The 18,460-nt window shown below is 43.3% G+C and overlaps 2 protein-coding genes across 8 annotated transcripts in view; one reads left to right on the top strand and one right to left on the bottom strand.

Moving 5' to 3' along the window:
- NAPRT (nicotinate phosphoribosyltransferase) overlaps positions 1-546 on the top strand; it is a 196,949-nt gene extending 196,403 nt beyond the window's left edge. For all 3 annotated transcript variants that reach the window (XM_068237906.1, XM_068237905.1, XM_068237904.1), the window contains one exon: positions 189-546. In XM_068237906.1, the coding sequence (XP_068094007.1) occupies positions 189-257 (69 nt within the window). In that variant the 3' untranslated portion in view covers positions 258-546. The remainder of the gene's footprint in view (positions 1-188) is intronic.
- A 10,796-nt stretch (positions 547-11,342) lies between these two features.
- EEF1D (eukaryotic translation elongation factor 1 delta) overlaps positions 11,343-18,460 on the bottom strand; it is a 94,328-nt gene continuing 87,210 nt past the window's right edge. For all 5 annotated transcript variants that reach the window (XM_068237903.1, XM_068237902.1, XM_068237899.1 and 2 more), the window contains 4 exons: positions 18,008-18,117; positions 17,306-17,527; positions 14,727-14,921; positions 11,343-11,421 (listed from right to left, as the gene is read on the bottom strand). In XM_068237903.1, coding sequence (XP_068094004.1) covers positions 11,383-11,421; positions 14,727-14,921; positions 17,306-17,527; positions 18,008-18,117 — 566 coding nt within the window. In that variant the 3' untranslated portion in view covers positions 11,343-11,382. The remainder of the gene's footprint in view (positions 11,422-14,726; positions 14,922-17,305; positions 17,528-18,007; positions 18,118-18,460) is intronic.

Here is an 18,460-nt window from a genome sequence, read left to right as displayed (position 1 = left end):
GCCGTAACATATATTCGGCTTAATATTGGGCCAATAAAAAATCCCCAGGAAATGCAAATGATTGGCCCATTTCTAAGCTGTATGCAAAGGCAAATTATTAGCATCCCGTTTGCTGTGGAGTATGACACACTAACGCATAATTGTTCTGCAGGTGTGTGTGACGCACTGACGTATAATCTTTTCTGCAGGTGGGAGTCACCGAGAAACTGTATAATCTTCTGTCCACTCTTCGCAAAAGTAGCAGCTTCCTGCAGTAAGTCCAGAGCTGCTGTGCTGCAAGAACAAACTGTTTAATGACCGGTGACACTGGAGGACCCATATGGAGCTCCTGAGGGAATGAAGAGGGGGGAGGCCTGTCTGCCAAATGTACCCACTTATCTATACACAAAACTGACTTTAAACAAGCAATAATGTGACACACTTCTCACCTCTAACCATTTTTATAAGTATTTGTTTTTTCTAATTCATGTAAAATAACAGTATTATGTCTTGTAACTGTATTTTTGTATCCTCTATGTGAAGTGTATTACAGAGTATCAAATCCAATGAAGGTTATAGTGAATTTCTTATACTAAAATTTATATTAAATGTTACATGAGATGTTATGGAAAGGTTTAAGTGTTTTAATTTTCTAAATTGCTTTGTTTAATATGGGTGGGGCTTCCTCCAGCATTAGGTGGTGCATGGACTTTCCCCGCCGGCCGCACTCTCCACCAGTAGTGGTTTGTGCTGGGACAAGGCCATGCATGTGCAGAAGAGCATGACTGGCTAGATTACGGGTGGTTATAATGCGAGGGTGGAGAGGAAACCCACACACCACCTCATGCGGCTGGAGGAAGCCCCAGGTAAGTTTAAACAAACTATTAAACATCTCGAGTACACTGAAGAAATCAGGCGTGTGTACACGACTTTACAAACTACTTGTCAGACCTACCTGTGTGGTGGCTGTTGTGACGACAGTGTCCCCGTGTGTAGTCTGTCGCTCGGCGGATCAGTCAAAACCAGCCTTATCAGGCTGCCAACAGACTGTAAACACCGGGAAACTGTTGCCACAACAGCCGTCCCGCAGGGGAGTCTGACAAATTGTTGTTTGAAGAAATCAAGCATGTGTGCACGCCTTAAATGTATGCCAGAGGTGAAATCTGAGTATTTCTGTACATACAGTATGTTCTGTTGCTACTGGTAGATCTGATCAGCAGGGGTCTATTGTGCTTTCACCACCTTGAACTACTGCCTGGAATGTCAGTCAAGGATGAGATATGTTGGAAAATCTCCAATCAGGCGCCAGGGACCTTATGGTCACGAACAGAAGGGGCACACCACAGACTTCAACTTCTTAATGCATGGCATCTGCACATTGTTTTGGGACAAGACTTATCAGGTGAGGATTTGTTCTGATGCATAGCTAAGTTATTCATATAGTATTGGCTGAACCCATTATACTCATTACCCCTCCTGCTCAATGAGTGCTGTGCCATCTTCCCCTCTAGAGTAACACAATGCAACACAAACCTACAGGTTGCCAGGCATCTGAATTCTGCCCTGATCTCTGGTCAACCATAGTGTACATATGCATGCACATTTTAGCAGCTTCTATACCTTCAGTGTTAAAATCTACAGGGTTTTGTGACTGTTCCTGCCCAGGTGTAGAGATCTATCATCCCTGCTGTGCAGTCCCATTGCTCTTGCTGCCATTCACATTGCTGTACCTACTTGCGCTGCATCTCAAACAAGAACGAATCCCAGGATCGTTGTGAGCCAATCACAATGCAAAATAGGATGGCTCTGGTCTTAAATGTGCCACGGCTGTCTGGTCTGAAAGGGGTTAAAATATTTGCTGCTCTAAGGCTATGTTGACATTATAAATTGCAAGTGCGATCACAAGCGCTGAGTGTTTGTGGGTTGTTTTTTTCAAGCAATTCCTGGAGTTGTCTGAGCAGTGGATGATTGTGTAAGTGCTTTTGATCATTGACCTGGAAAATAGTGTATTTATTCTTAAAAGTGCTTTGGAAATCGCTATACAAACTTTTTATTTTTTTTTTCCAAGCACTTTTCTCTATACCATCCATTGAGCTAAAGCACTCAGAATATGGAAAAGGCAGCACTTTTGGAAGTAGATTGTAATCTTAACCACTCATATGGATTCATTGCACAAGCGCTATTAGGACAATTTCTAAAATCACCAGTGCTAAAAAAATAAAAAATGCTAGTGTGAACATGCCCTTGAAGATTTGAGATGTGTGCCTATAGCCTCAGTTGTCAGCCACTATTTGATCAGAATATTATACACTGAGGTGGCTGTATATTCATTCTACCTGATTCAATATTGATCAGAATATTATACACTGAGGTGGCTGTATATTCATTCTACCTGATTCAATATTACGAGTCCTCTGATCAGAAGGAGCTATTGCCTGCCCACTGTTTCCATACATTTCAGTATGAATGGGGGTAGGACACCCCAGAGATCTGTCACTAGATCAAATGCATTTGCTGCACACACCTGATAAAGCCTTTTGCAACTGAGATTATCCATCATTCCTGATTAATCATCTCGGGCAGATATCAAATGAAAAATTTATCGGGCAGTCACATTGCGATACAAATTCTCCGATAAAATTAAATGTATAAAACTTCAAAGGAACTTTTGGAGGACCTTTGGCCACCATTGTGATGCTATTGGAGGGTTAAAGGACAAACAAGCGAGTGGGATATGGAGGCTGCCATTTTTATTTCCTTTTAAACAATACCAGTTGCCTGGTTATCCTGCCTCTAATACATTGTAGCCATAGACCCTGAACAAGCATGCAGCAGATCAGATGTTTCTGACATTGTCAATTCTGACAAGATTAGCGGCATGCTTGTTTCTGGTGCTCAGACACTTCTGTAGCTAAATAGACATGCAGGGGTGTCAGACAACTGGTATTGTTTAAAAGGAAATACATATCGCAGCCTCCATATTCTACTTTAAAGCGGTATTGTCACCATAAAAATCAAATTTCAACAGCAACTGGTCTGAGTGTATTAACCACTTCAGGACTCAGCCTTTAACACCCCCCCCCCCCCCCCCAAGGACCAGCGCTGATTTCTAAGATCTGTGCTGGGTGGGCCCTACAGCCCCCAGCACAGATCAAATACCAGGCAGAGCGACCAAATCACCCCCCCCCCCCTTTTCCCCACTACTAGGGGATGATGTGCTGGGGGGGTCTGATCGCTCCTGCATGCGTGTGGATGGTGGGGGCACCTTAAAACCGCCTCCACGGCAGGATTCCCCCTCTTCTCCCTCCCTGCCCCAGAGATCGGAGGCTGCACAGGAACGGATCTGTCCTGTGCTGCTTCTAACAGGCTTCTGCCTGTCATGTGACAGCAATCCCTGGTCGCTGATCTAGTACAACCCTGCTACTGTTAGCAGCGTTGTAAAAATGTAAAAGCGGATTTCTACTTGTGTTTACATTTAGCCTGCGAGCTGCGATCTGCAGGCTATTCAGAGCCCCGCCCGCCGTGAATTGACAGGAAGCAGCCGCTTGCGTGAGTGGCTGTTTCCTGATTAATTAGCCTGCAGCTACCACTTTGCCGATGCACGTTATGAGTAGGCGGTCGTTAAATGATAAAGATGCTAATCCTGCATTCAAAACTTTTTCTGCGGTTATGGTTTGGAGTTATCACATACTTTAGGAGCACTGGCACCAAAAAGTTGAATGCTGGGATTTCTTTTTATCTATAATATTCCTCCTCTTCCATTTGTTTTCCTGCCTAGCTGATCACTTGTGTTTACAAGCAAGGCTTAGGTAACTCAGTGATTGGATGTGTTAAAAAAAAAAACTCTGGGAGGAGGGCAGCTAATGAATACACTGAGCAAGAGAAGGGGGGGGGAACACGAGTCAGGGATGATATGTCAGCATTAGCTTGACAAAATGGCCACTGCCTAGAATAGGATTTTCTGCCTTTCCTTTATATAATTCACAGGAATCATTATATAGCTAGCACAATACATCTGTTATGTAAGTAGAAGTAGTATTTATCTACTTGTGTGTTTTTTATTTCTAGATTAGCATGGGTGTTGCTTGTTTAAGAATAAGGACTGGTTCACACTACATGTATACATAGCTGCCATTTTGCAGCCTGCCATACTTAGGTTTTTTTTTCCTTGTCACAAAGCTGATCTAAGCCTGGCAGAAGCATGGGGTTCTTATTACATTTTTTGCAATCATCTGGAGTTCTACCTAGCAACAGGGAGGCTTTTCACTGTTACACCATGAGCCTTTTCCCTAATCAAGCAGGATTTCCTTGTTTGCAAAGCATGCTTCTGCTGGGCTCCAATCTGCTTCTTCCTCTGCAGTGGAACAAAAGGTGGGTGTCAGTAGTGGCAGAACCAAATCTATGGCACAGGTGAGTCAGCATTTTGCATGCTGCAATAAGCCTAGTGAGAGTGGACATTGTCCATTCTCAAGGCTTCTATTTACTGATTTGTGGTGCTATTGACAATTGCTTTGGGGAAAGAAAAAATATGCAGCATAATTAAGATTTTGCACTTTACGCTGCAAGCATCCCATTAGTGCCACATATACACCATATAGCCATCAGGAACAATTGCATTCTGGGAAAAAGTGCATGCACTAATGGGAAGTTAGCATTGCAGCCATTGGAAAAAGATCCTTAACATATTCACGTTCTGTCGGTTTCATTTGAGCAATGTTCTCCTCCCATTGATTAGCCTATAACTATCACAATGAACTGATCTATATCTTGTTTTTTCTACCACCAATTAGGCTTTCTTTAAATGGTAAATTTTGCTAAGAGCCACTTTACTGTAAATGCATTTTAACAGGAAGAAAAAAAATTGAGTTTTCAGCCATTATAGTTTTAAAATAATACATGTCTCCATAATTAACTCATATTGTATTTGCCCATATGTCCCAGTTATTACACCATTAAAATTATGTCCCTATCACAATGTATGGTGACAATATTGTATTTGGAAATAAAAGGTGCATTTTTTTCATTTTACATCTATTACTATTTCCAAGTTTAACCTCCTTGCCGGTTATCCCAAGCCCCGCTGGGCCGATTTCTATGAAATAAAAAGCAGCACACGCAGCCGGCACTTTGCCAGCCACGTGTGCTACCTGATCGCCGCAGCGCGAAAGAGGGTCCCCCCCAGCCGCCCAGCGCAGCCAGAACAAACAGTTCCGGCCAGCGCTAAGGGCTGGATCGGAGGAGGCAGACGTCAGGACGTCGGCTGACATCCATGACTTCACTCCGCTCGTCGCCATGGCGACGAGGAACGCGAAACAAGGAAGGCCGCTCATTGCGGCCTTCCTTGTTACTTTTAATCGCCGGAGGCGATCGAAAGTGCGCATCCGGAGCGCCCTCTAGTGGGCTTTCATGCAGCCAACTTTCAGTTGGCTGCATGAAATAATTTTTTTAAATTTAAAAAAAAAAACCCTCCCACAGCCTCCCTGGCGATTTTAATAGAACGCCAGGGAGGTTAAGAAAAAAAATTTGATCTTTACATTAACCACTTCAGCCTACAGCTTCGAAAATCTTATGCATCCAAGCAATGTTCACCTCCCATTCATTCGCTAATAACTTTATCGCTACTTATCAAAATTTATTGATCTATATCTCATTTTTTCCGCCACTAATTAGGCTTTCTTTAGGTAGTACATTTTGCTAAGAGCCACTTTACTGTAAATACATTTTAACAGGAAGATTAAGATAGAAATGGAAAAAAACATTATTTCTCAGTTTTTAGCCATTATAGTTTAAAATTAATACATGCTACAGTAATTAAAACCCATGCATTTTATGTGCCCATTTGTCCCGCTTATTACACCATTTAAATTACGTCCCTATCACAATTTATGGCGCCGATATTTTATTTAGAAATAAAGGTGCATTTTTTCAATTTGCGTCGATCACTATTTACAAGCTTATAATTTTAAAAAATGTAATAAGATACTCTCTTGACATGTATATTTAAAAAGTTCAGACCCTTAGGTAACTATTTATGTAGTTTGTTTTTTTTTAATTGTAATTTTTTTTATTATTTTTTTTAATACAAAAATGTATTTGGGTAATTTTAGTTTGGGAGGTAAATAGCCAATTTTAGATGTAAAATAATGTATTTTTTATTCAATACAGGTATGGGGGTGCAGTTTGCTATTTGGCCACAAGATGGCCACATTCAAAAAGTTCCTAGATGCGAACGATGTCGCATCTAGGAACTAAAATGAAGAGAAGTTGTTTCCTGGGGGCAGAAATACCACGCTCTCTGATGAGAAAGCGTCGGTATTTCTGCCGGGGACTTGGATCGGTGAATGGGAATTATATTCCCATTCACTGATCGGGGGGGCAGCGGGAGCGCGCGCACCACACGGCTGCAGCACCACTGCCTATCTGGACGGATATATGCGTCCAGATATGGCGAAGTGGTTAATATTTAAAAAGTTTAGACCTTAAGGTAAGTATTTACATGTGTTTTATTGTAATTTTTTTTATAAACATTTTATTTAGGTATTTTTGGGAGGGTGGGATGTAAACAATAGTTTTATAATGTAAATGTGTTTTATTTTTTTACATGTAGTTGTACGTTTTGGCCACAAGATGGCAGCCATGAGTTTGTTTACATGACATCACTCTAAGCATAACATACACTAAGCCGCATGGGGAGGCAACCGCCAGAAAAAAAATCTTTTTTACTATTATTTGTGCCTGCCAGAAGCTGTTCCATTTCAGGTACTTAAAATCCATCCGTGGTTCTTCCATCTCTATATACAAAATAGAAGTGCCCCTGCATCGTGTCAGTGCTTTTGCACTCCTGCATATGTCCTGCACCATTGGGACAGGGCAGGAGCCAACCAGCCACCTAAGCAGGCAGATGTGTCACAACTGGTGCATGTGTGTCAGGTAGATGCATGCAGCCAGCAGTGAAAGATCTAGAGCCTGTTTTTAAATGAGCTTAGGTCAGCTAGTATAGCAATAAAAAGACTGTTAAAGCATGTATATAGTGTCACTAGTTCCCTGTTGCATAACATAAATCACTGAAGCTACATATCTTCAGATGTGTTTTAACTCCAACAACAAAGAGATCTATTACAGATGCTTGGCAGGTAACATTGCAATTATTACTTGGGGGGGTAGAGGGATTATAAACATACAATGGAGCAACTTCCAGTAGGCAGTAAGAACAATGCCATCATGTGATGTTTAAAGAAAATAAGTGCTGAGATTAAGTGTTACACATACTTAGGGCTTCCCCATGCACACAGATCACTCCCATACCACCATCAATCTTTTCCCTCTTCAGTACCAGGTCATGTAACTTCAGCCAGTCTGCACAAAACAATTACATCCTCTACATTTCTCTGCTGCTGCTGGTCAGCAGAATGTAAGGAACAGATCCAGTCAGATGGATGTGAATAGTTTCAAAGGTTAACATTGGATCTGTTCACATCAGTTTGTAAAGTATCCATTTCACAAACAAACTGTTTAATGGAAGTGTGAAACACCCTACATTTGATTCCTGTGACCTCTGCAACCACATCAGCCTTGTAACCATGCTTGCTTAAACTGCAAATTTAGCTAGGAGAGTTAATCTGCCTAACATCTAGCGTACAGCCACCCCGTTGCATCACTGCAAGATATGGAGCAGCAGATCACCTCAGGTGTAAAGCCTAGTGCACACATATGTACATTAGAGCAAAAGATTTGGGGGAAATTTTACTGTGCCCCAATTGTCAGGGCATGAGGCAGCCATCATGGTGTACTAAAACTGTCACCTGTTACTAAAGCAGTTATTTCTCTCTCTCTCTCTCTCTCCCTTACCCCTCTCCTCCCCCATTATGCTCCCCTCCCTCCTTCTCAAGCCCACTCCCAGCAGCACTTATCAGTCCTAGCTGAGTGACAGAATCCCAGCTATGTCATGTCAGGGTACACAGGACATTAGTCTCTATTCACTAAGCATTATCGCATTCTGTTTCCAGAAACCAGTAAATTTACTGGCAACAGGATGTTTAATTTCAGCTTGCCACAGACTTAAAGAGACTCTGTAACATTCAAAACATCCCCTGGGGGGTACTCACCTCGGGTGGGGGAAGCCTCCGGATCCTAATGAGGCTTCCCACGCCGTCCTCTGTCCCACGGGGGTCTCTCCGCAGCCCTCCGAACAGCCGGCGACTGTGCCGACTGTCATTTCAATATTTACCTTTGCTGGCTCTCCATTCCGAACTACACGGAAATACCCGATCTCATTCGGGTCCGCTCTACTGCGCAGGAAACTTGCGCCTGCGCAGTAGAGCGGACCCGACGGCGATCGGGTATTTCCGTGTAGTTCGGAGCCGACAGCCGTCAGAGCGCCTGCGCAGGAGCCAGGAAGGTAAATAATGACGTCACCGCTGCCCGGACTCCACGGAGGGCTGCAGCGAGACCCCTGACGGATGGAGGACGGCGTGGGAAGCCTCATTAGGATCCGGAGGCTTCCCCCACCCGAGGTGAGTACCCCCCAGGGGATATTTTTATGTTACAGTTCCTCTTTAACTTGATTTTACCAAACAGTGAGGTAAATTCCAGACTTGTGCAGTAAATACCTCACATCAAAGATTAAATCGTCGGTAAAACCAAGTGAGATGGTCAGTATTTCTCTCCAGCCTTGAGCTGTAGATAATTACCACTCAACATTCGATAAAATGTTAGACAAAAGGAGCCAGCCAAAAGTAAGAGCACTCCCGTTACTGCTACTCCCTCCATTGGTGCTGGTATACTGCAAATTTCTCTTCCATGCAGCACAGAAAAAGGTTTCACCTGCAGCTCTTTCAACCCCCTGCTCAGAGATGCTAATAAGCAGAGCTACTCAAATCCAGATGGCATATAGATAGTTCTATCCAAATATCTCCTAGTTATCTGTGCGGGATGGTCAATCTTACCTGTCTGACGTGTTCTTCAGTCCATCCCTCGGCACCTCCCACGATGCAGTCCAAGCGGCGGTCGTGATTAAACACTTCCTCCTTCCGGATTGAATGAGGAAGTGTTTGTAATCATGTGATGCACGTACAACGCATCGTGGGAGGCGCCAAGGGCTAGACGAAGACAGACAGGTAAAATTGACCACTTCACCCAGGTTTACTGGGAGATATCCAGATAGCAACTATTTTGAATTTAGGATTTGAGCAACTGGTGCAATCATCCTATCATGGTGTGTTTGAGTTTACATGAACGTTCACTAAACTAATCAATTGAGGAAAAAAAAAGTTAAAACAGATTCAGAGGGACTAGAAGGGAACATGCTGGTGTAAAGGGATGCCTCTCACTATTGTAATGCTGCGACAGAACAGAAGTAGGATATCATCATAGAATACAGCCTGCGATTAAGATCTACTCCACTGCTGGTTACACTTATACTTTTTACCGAACTGGTCTTAGAGCCCATTCACACTAGAAGAGCTTTCCTGAGCATTTTGCAATTGATTGGCAGTTTTTAAAATCACTCCAATTCACTTTCATTAAAATCTCAGTAAAAATAACAGAAAAAAGTCACCGTGATTTTCACATGCACAATCACAAAGTTGCAGTGATTTTTTAATGCACTTTTAATGAAAGTGAATGGGAGACTGTAAAACACTAATCAATCCCATAAATGCTAAAAAAAAGTGATTTTACTGTGAATGGGCCCTTAAGTGTATTGAAGGCAATTTTTTTTTTGGGGGGGGGGGGCAAATGACTAAACTACCACATGTGAAATCTGAACATTAAAAGAAATGTTTTTCTGTGTGAGGCAATTTTGCTCACATGAAACTTTTACCAAACAGATCTTGGTGAATTGAGCTCAGACTGAGAGCTGCTGCTTATTTTTCTACTGAATAGCTCTGCTACCGCCAGTAAAATTTGGCAGAAAATTATTCTGATTAATCCAATTTCAAGCTGCATATAAATTTACATGCATAGGATTTTCATCTCATTCACCATGTCTATACAGCACCATGCAACAAACTGCCAGTGTACAACTAGCACAACTTAATCCTGCTGGTACAAGATATTACCAGTGTGTCAGGTCCCTCAGCGGTCTCTGGGTCTCCGCAGTTCTCCTGCTGCCAGCTTCAAAATACCTGCGACTAGAGCGCAAGTTGTGCCAACTGTATATACACTGTTCTAGCACCAAGAGTGTTCTGCACATAGGCATAAACCATCCATGTGCAGAATGCTCCCATTGACAGGAATGCAATCATTGAGCGCACACAGACTAGTCCAATAGGCATGGCTGGAGCTCCACTCTTGTTACCGCCTCTGTGCACCACGCTCCACATCATGTCCAAACTAGCTCATAATTCCTCCTACTGGCTTTGTAGGATGAAGTATCACAAAAACAGGACGCAGTGTACAGCGGTGGTGATGAAGAGGAGTTACTTACCCCTGCCATGGTCTGCATCATTTCAGATTAGAGCTCTGATTTGGAACACAGTTTCGATCTTGAATCGTCAACCTTAAAGGACAACTGAAGTGAGAGGTATATAAAGGCGGACATATTTATTTCCCTTTAAGCAATACCAGTTGCCTGGCTATCCTGCTGATCCTTTGCCTCTAATATTTGGAGAGGTAAATGGAGGCCAGGGCTGTGGAGTCAGTACAAAAATCTTCTGACTCAGTTTATGAAACCACGACTCCGACTCCAGGTACCCAAAATTGCTCCAACTCCTTAGTCTAATACTTAACAGGGATGTGGACTTTGTGAAAAAAATCATCTGACTCCGACTCCTCAGTTTGACATTGACTCAAACTGCCCAAAATTGCCCCGACTCCAACTCCACAGCCCTAATGGAGGCTGCAGTATTTATTTCCTTTCAAACAATACCAGTTACCTGGCAGTGCTCCTGGTCTATTTGGCTGTAGTAGTGACTGAATCGCACCTGAGACAAGCATGCAGATAATCTTGTAAGATCTGACTAAGTCGGAAACCCCTGATTTTCTGCATGCTTGTTCAGGGTCTATAGCTAAAAGTATTAGAGGCAGAGGATCAGCAGGACAGCCAGGCAACTGGTATTGCTTAAATTGAAATATGGCAGCCTTCACATCCCTCTCACTTCATTGTCCTCTAAGACAGCTAGTACACTTTCTTTTATAACAAGCAACTTGCCTGGTTGTTGTACTACTAATACAGTCAGTATGCAGGTGATGCAAACTGAAGTAAAGCAGCATACTAGTTTTGAATTATACGCATCTCACTGAGCAGGGCCTGTCCTGGCAGGATTGATATGTTAGATTCAACTAGTGACAGTCAGCGACATTCGAATATCCACAAAAAGAAAAGCTCAAAGAAAATTGCTCAGTAACAAACAGCACACAAGATGTATATGTTGCGCGCTTTTATTGATCAGTCTTTCAGTTGTGTTAGACCTTGTTAAATGCTGCGATGTCCACGCTCTGCACCTGTAAACACACAAACGGATTTTAGTAAACGTGACTATTAGAGTGCACTACAAACCCATCCTGCTACTTCTGTACACGCTATTTACACTAGTGCCACAAATCATCTCACTGCAAGAAAGATTGTGGCTAACCAGACAGAGGCCTAGCACTCAGCTGTCCACTGTATTTACTGCTTATTAGTCAGGAGCCAAACGCAAACTCACTAATTCAATTAATGGTGCTGACACTATTTGTGGCCTTTTCAAACGAATCCCTTTAGTCAGAAGCTTCACAGAACAACGTTTTCTGGACATCAAACTGAACAACTCTCAGTACACATAACAGGAAAGGCATTCAAGCTAAAGGTTTGTACATTCAGTTAGGCCTGAGACACACTGTGTGCACTTTTCTGACCGTCAGTGCTGACGGTCCCATTGACTTGCATTAAGATCACAGCTTTCAGGTTTTTTTTTTTGTTTTTTTTACACACACACACACACACACACACACACACACACACACACACACACGCAGGCAACGCTGATAAGTCAGAAGAGCAATCAGTGTGTCTCAGTCCTAAGGCTGGTGTGTACTTCTTTGGAAAACCCTGGAAACATACAGGACAACTGAAGTGGGAAGTATGGCAGTCTCCATAGTCTCTAAACAATACCAGTTGCCTGGCAGCCCCGCTGATCTACTAAGCTGCAGTAGTGTCTGAATCACACCAGAAACAAGCATGCAGCTAATCTTGCCAGATCTGACAATATTGTCAGAAACACTGCATATACTGCATGCTAGTTCAGGGTCTTTGACTAAAAGTTTTAGAAGCAGAAGATCAGCTGACCGTCCAGGCAACTGATATTAAAGTGGTCTGAAACTGACATAACTTTCAATAAAAATGTTTTAATACTTTTTATTATTCATAGTTATATTTGCTTTTGTGCACAAGTAATATTCTGTCAACAAATGATAAGTTTCCAAAGTGTAGTTTTTCTTGCCCTGAAAGCTGCCATTGCATTGTATTCCAACTGCTTTTTATTATTATATTAAAATATTCTAAATGAGTTCTGAGCTGTGTGTGCCTGAAGCAGAGACAGCTTCTCAGAGTGGTTTTTACTTGACACACACAGGAATGTAACCAAATATACTGTTCTCTCCGGTGTGAATGCAGATTTGAAGCTGAATAGCAGGACAAAGTGCTTTTTTTAACCATTTCAATGATCTGCTAAAAAAAAAAAAAAAAAAAAATGTTCTGGGTTGGTAGCTGTAAAAGGTGTGAGGAATCTCTTGGAACAAAGTAGAAATGCTGGCTTCCAGACAACTTTAAAGAGAATCTGTATTGTTAAAATCGCACAAAAGTAAACATACCAGTGCGTTAGGGGACATCTATTACCCTCTGTCACAATTTCGCCGCATTAAAAGTGGTTAAAAACAGTTTTAAAAAGTTTGTTTATAAACAAACAAAATGGCCACCAAAACAGGAAGTAGGTTGATGTACAGTATGTCCACACATAGAAAATACATCCTTACACAAGCAGGCTGTATACACCCTTCCTTTTGAATCTCAAGAGATCATTTGTGTTTCTTTCCCCCTGTTCTCATGCATTGAAGTTTCAGGCTGCTCGTTTCTTCCTGCAAACAGCTTTGCCCTTGTCTGTAATTTCTAAGTTTGTGAAAGCCCAGCCAGCTCAGAGGACGATTTATCCAGCTTGTAAAAGATGAGAGAAGAGAGAAGCTGCTCTAATCTAAATAATACACAGGCAGTGTGCATAGAGGGGCCTGGAAGGGGGAGTTCATAGCAGAACACCACCACTGAAGAACTTGGCAGCCTTCCAGACACAACAAGTCTGACAAGGGAAAGATACATTGATTTATTACAGAGATGGTGATAGTAGAACGTGCTGCAGTAAGCCAGAACACATTAGAATAGCTTTTGGAACTTATAGGATGATAAGAAACAGGATGCAATTTTTGTTACGGAGTCTCTTTAAAACAAAAATGGCATCCTCCAAATTGCACTTGCTTCAGTTGTCCTTTAAACCCCAGGCAGGTTGTTCCTAAGGCTCATACTGGGACTCTGGCACTGGAGATCTGCAGCCTGCAGCACCCAGATGACCACAGAAGTCTCAGACTGGCAGATTCAACTATCCTTTCCATATCCAAGGCTTCTTTTACACTGCAAATCGCAATTCTGATTTGTGATTTCCATTCTCATCAAATGCTAGCAACACAAGTAGGAAAATGCAGTATGCAGGACTTTTTCTTTTTAACCTGCCTGGCTTTTTTTGCTATTTTTTTTATTTTATTTATCATGTAAGCTAGCCTAGCGCTAGCTACATTATTCCACCCTCCCTGCGGCATCCCTCTCACCCCTCCGATCCCCACCGGCGCAATCACCCGTCCGGAAATCCCGTTCTGAACGGGATTTCCAGGAGGGCTACCCCCGTCGCCATGACGACGCACGTCGTGACGTCATAGACGTCGGCGACGTGACGTCACAGGGAGACCCGATCCACCCCTCAGCGCTGCCTGGCACTGATTGGCCAGGCAGCGCACGGGGTCTCGCCTGGGGGGGCCCTGCATCGCGGCGGATCGGCGGTGGCGATCGGACACAACACGCAGCAAGTAAAGTGCTTACTGCGTGTTTTAAAAAAAAATTATTTAAGTCGGCCCAGCGGGGCCTGAGCGGTGACCTCCGGTGTCTCTGGACGAGCCTAGCTCGTCCAGAACGCTAGGGAGGTTAAATCACATGTAAAATCGCATCAGAATCACATGCAGTGTAAAAGAACCCTGAAGGTGGTTTGTGGTGCATTATTTCTCTGGGAAAACACTAAATTTCCATGCTTATATGAATTCTTAGGCAGCATAGAAAACTGTGGGCTTACTCCTACCCACTTCCATAAACAGTAATGGACTGGTGCAAGAAAATGTTTTTGATATATTTCTCTGGTAAAAAATATATAGTGATCAGACTTACAATGATCCTTTAGTTATCACTGCAAATTTGCTAGCGCAACCACATGCAAACATGCTTGCTAAGCTCTCGTCTAAGCAATATGCAATATCTTAGAAAGGACAGCCACGGCTAAAGGTGTCTAGATTCCTACAGACTAAACCGAATGTAACAACTGATAGTTGATGAGGCAGCAAATGGGGACACCAGAACAAGACAGTTGACATGATTATCATCCTTCCAAGAGGTTGAGGTTTACTGTCTGTACTGTGTATCCCGTATACAGACGAGCCTAACCGTAAACCCTTTGCAGAATGAGGTTTTAGAAACTGCCGTGTATCGGGATTCTCACCAATGTAAAGCCAGTACTTACATAGTCCTCAAACTTTGTGATCTCCTCTTCAAGCATATCAGTGCCCACTTTGTCATCTTCCACCACACACTGGATCTGCAGCTTCTTGATGCCGTAACCCACAGGAACCAGCTTGGAGGTGCCCCACAACAGGCCATCCATCTGAACCGAGCGAACACATTCCTCGAGCTTCGCCATGTCTGTCTCGTCATCCCACTGCAGACATCGCAAGAAGAAGAGTTACACAAATTATACGTTTCTCCACTAAACTGAACCTGCAATAGGACACTTGCAAAGCACTCCACTCTGGGGCCTACTTATACAACTATTACTCACCACTTCACACTCCTCCACTTTTTAAAAGTCCCATCTTTATAAAAAAAAAAAAAAGGACGATCAGATTTTGTTCTTGCCACTGTCACATCACACCGATCCTTCGCTCACTGCACTGGCTACCAGTAGAATGGAGAATACGCTTCAAAATTGGACTGCTGACATTGAAATCACTGCACAATTTGGGCCCTGGATACATGAAGGACTTGCTGAAGATTCACCACACCTCTCACAACCTCAGATGATAAGGTTTTATAAACTTGGTCACTCCCAGAGAGTAAAGACAGCACCATCCCTAGAGTTATTCAAATCCAGACTGGAAAGCCACCTGTTTAGCCTGGATTTCAAGACTTCTAGAATTCTTCCTCTGCTCCACAACTTACCAACCAATTATTGGTCTGAGCCATGCTTACGCGCTTTGAGTTCTACGGGAGAAAAGCGCTTTACAAATGTTATTTGTGGTTGTTCTTGGGCAATTACTGGTAATCTCCATACTGTATTTCTCCTTATGTGCCGATCCAACATGCCAGCCAAGTTTTTTTGTATAGATGTTTTTATCAACAGGCCGATCATCCCTTGATAAATAAGCAGCTTAACCACTTGCGTACCAGCAGTTTCTTGCCCCTTAAAGGGGTTGTGTGAGGGTCTGGGGCTTCTATCAGCCCCCTGCAGCTGTCATGTCCCATGCCGTCCTCTATGATCCGCCATTCCCGGTCTAATTCAGCATCTGATCAAACTGTGGCCGTGCACATGCTCGCTCCCGCGCGAGTCATCGGGAGCTTATTGCGCAGGCGCAGTACAAGAAAACTTCATACGGTACCTGCCCAGTAAGCTTCCAATGACACGTGCGGTAGGTAGTGAGCACTATTAATCTAGAGTCTCTAGACGAATAAATAGACCGGTGCAGTCGGCGGGGTAACGGAGGATCGTAGGAGGACTGCGCAGGACATTACAGCTGCAGGGGGCCGATAGAAGCCCCAGGTAAGTGTCTGTTTTTGTTTTTTTTAAAGCCTCCACAGAACCAGTTTAAAGAGGAACTGCCACGAAAATCTTAAAATGTAAAACACATACAAATAAGTACATTTCTTCCAGAGTAAAATGAGCCATACTTTACTTCTCTTCTATGTTGCTGTCACTTACAGTAGGTAGTAGAAATCTGACATTACTGACAGGTTTCGGGTTATTCCATCTCTTTATGGGGGATTCTCAGCATGGCCTTTATTCTTTATAAAAAGACATTCCCTGAAGAAAGATTTATACAAAGTTGCTGGCCAGCCCCCCTGCACACTTTTTTGGCAGTTGGACGGAGCAACTGCCATTCACCAAGTGTTTTTAAAATTAAAGAAAACCCTGAGAACCCCCCATTAGAAGATGGGCTAGTCTAAACCTGTTAGTAAAGTCAGATTTCTACTACTAACCGTAAGTGAAAGCAACACAGGCACAGGAGAAAAGTAATTTATGGCTCATTTTAGTCTGGAAGAAACTTACTTATTTATATTTGCTTACATGTACTTTGAAATTTTAGATTTTCGCAACAGAGGTCCTACGCTCGGGCTAGCCGCCACAGAGGATCACATGGCCCCGGGAGTTTTTTTTTTTTTTGTTTTTTTTTATGAAATGTGATTTAAATGCATAAGCTAGCACTTGGTTAGCTAAGTATGCCCCCCAAGTCCCTCCCTCCGCTCTGAACAGATCGCCCTCCCCCGATAGCCACCGTAATGCGTACCCCCCCCAGGGATCCCTCGATGGCGCTGGTCCCAGGGGGTGTTTGGTGCATGCAACAAGCCACAACCCTCAATAGTAGCAAATGGAGGGGCAGAGTGGCACATACCACTCCCAGAACGTACTGCAGGAGGTTGGGCTGCTGCTATGACTGCTATGCCTCCTACAATCTTCTGATGAGAGAGAGAGAGCCAGAAGTTCCCTCTGGTGAATATCAAAACCCTCTCCCTTCCTCTCCACCCTCGTAGCATGTCAGGTAGGGTTGGTCAATGAGATGCAAATCGAGTGGATGCCGAATTATGAAGACTAGACCATTTAATAAACGATTAATTTGCACAAGCCTGCATCAACTCAGATTCCCATCTTATTGGCCATACATAATCTCAGGGGCATTCAAGAGGATGAAGCCGGCCTTAGTGTTTGGGTGTGTGGGGTGAGAGAAAGGGTGGAACGGTTGGTCAGGTACCAGCTCAGACCAAGTCCCTGGAGACTATATTTGCTGGCAGACATTAATGGAGTCACCACAGTGCAGGATAAACCCTCACCGGTTTCACATCAAGCAGGATGGAAGACTTGGCTATGAGTCCCGGCTTCTTGGATTTCTTCTCAGCATATTGTTTCAGTCGCTCTTCTCTGATTCTGGCAGCTTCTGCATCTTCCTCCTCCTCATCACTGCCGAACAGGTCAAAATCGTCATCATCCTCTTCCTTCTTGGGCTGAGGAGCAGGTCTCGCAGGAAGAGTTCTGGCAGGTTCTGGGACTGGAAACTGCAGACAGAAATTTACTGAAAACATTCCAAAAACCACATAACGTTAACTTCCATAGCAACTTCTTTACAATGCCGTCTCTCCGTGCTGTAGTCCGGCTGTGTGCCAGAGACCAGCATCACCTCTGCACAGAGATATACAGCACACGCCCCCAGGAAGGGGTGCACAGGAAGTGCCACTCCCAGCACAGAGGCAGGTTTATTAAGTTTTTCTAAAAATTAGATAGATTTGTAATCCTCCTCTAGATTATAGCAGATCACTGCAGATTGATAAAGTATTAACAAAAAATCCATAAAGTGTTATACGACTATACAGATGTTAAAAACGAATTCCGATAACTGATATTTCCAGATGAGGAAAGGCAGAGAATTAAATGAAAGTTCTCAAGAACACACTCCTAAAAGCACCAGATGACGTGCAGCAGCAGTGACTGCATGAGAGGGCGGATCCAATGCTGTATCTCCGCCCACAGGACTGTACCTTGCACACAGCTTGAGGGGGAGCGGCCACTTTTCCTGAGGTAGCAGAATTCTCCAGTGTATGGATCCGGCTTTCCAGCTTTGAGATGGCGAGCTGAAGATCCTGGACAACTACAAGGAGTGGAAGGTTCAGTTAATGCTTTATATATACATACAGGATAACATTATGGTTTATAAAGTAAAACAAAGTGTACCTGACCGATATGACAGGTTTTGGACTAATCGCTTCATTGGGACATTATCAGTATTTCCCTTATTCTTGACAAAAGCACTCTACGGAAAGGATCTCTGTAAGGATGCCAGCCAGCTTCCCTACTCGCTTGCATGCTATTTTGGCAGTTGGACGGAGCAACTGTCATTCAGTAAGTGCTTTTAAAAATAAAGAAAACCCTGAGAATCCTTAATGGGGTGATGGATTAGTCCACTGCCAGTGAAACAGGAGAAAAATGTATAG

The sequence above is a fragment of the Hyperolius riggenbachi genome, chromosome 5 (assembly GCF_040937935.1).
Source record: "Hyperolius riggenbachi isolate aHypRig1 chromosome 5, aHypRig1.pri, whole genome shotgun sequence".
In the NCBI taxonomy this organism is placed as follows: Eukaryota; Metazoa; Chordata; class Amphibia; order Anura; family Hyperoliidae; genus Hyperolius; species Hyperolius riggenbachi.
This window is presented reverse-complemented; position numbering and strand designations above follow the sequence as displayed.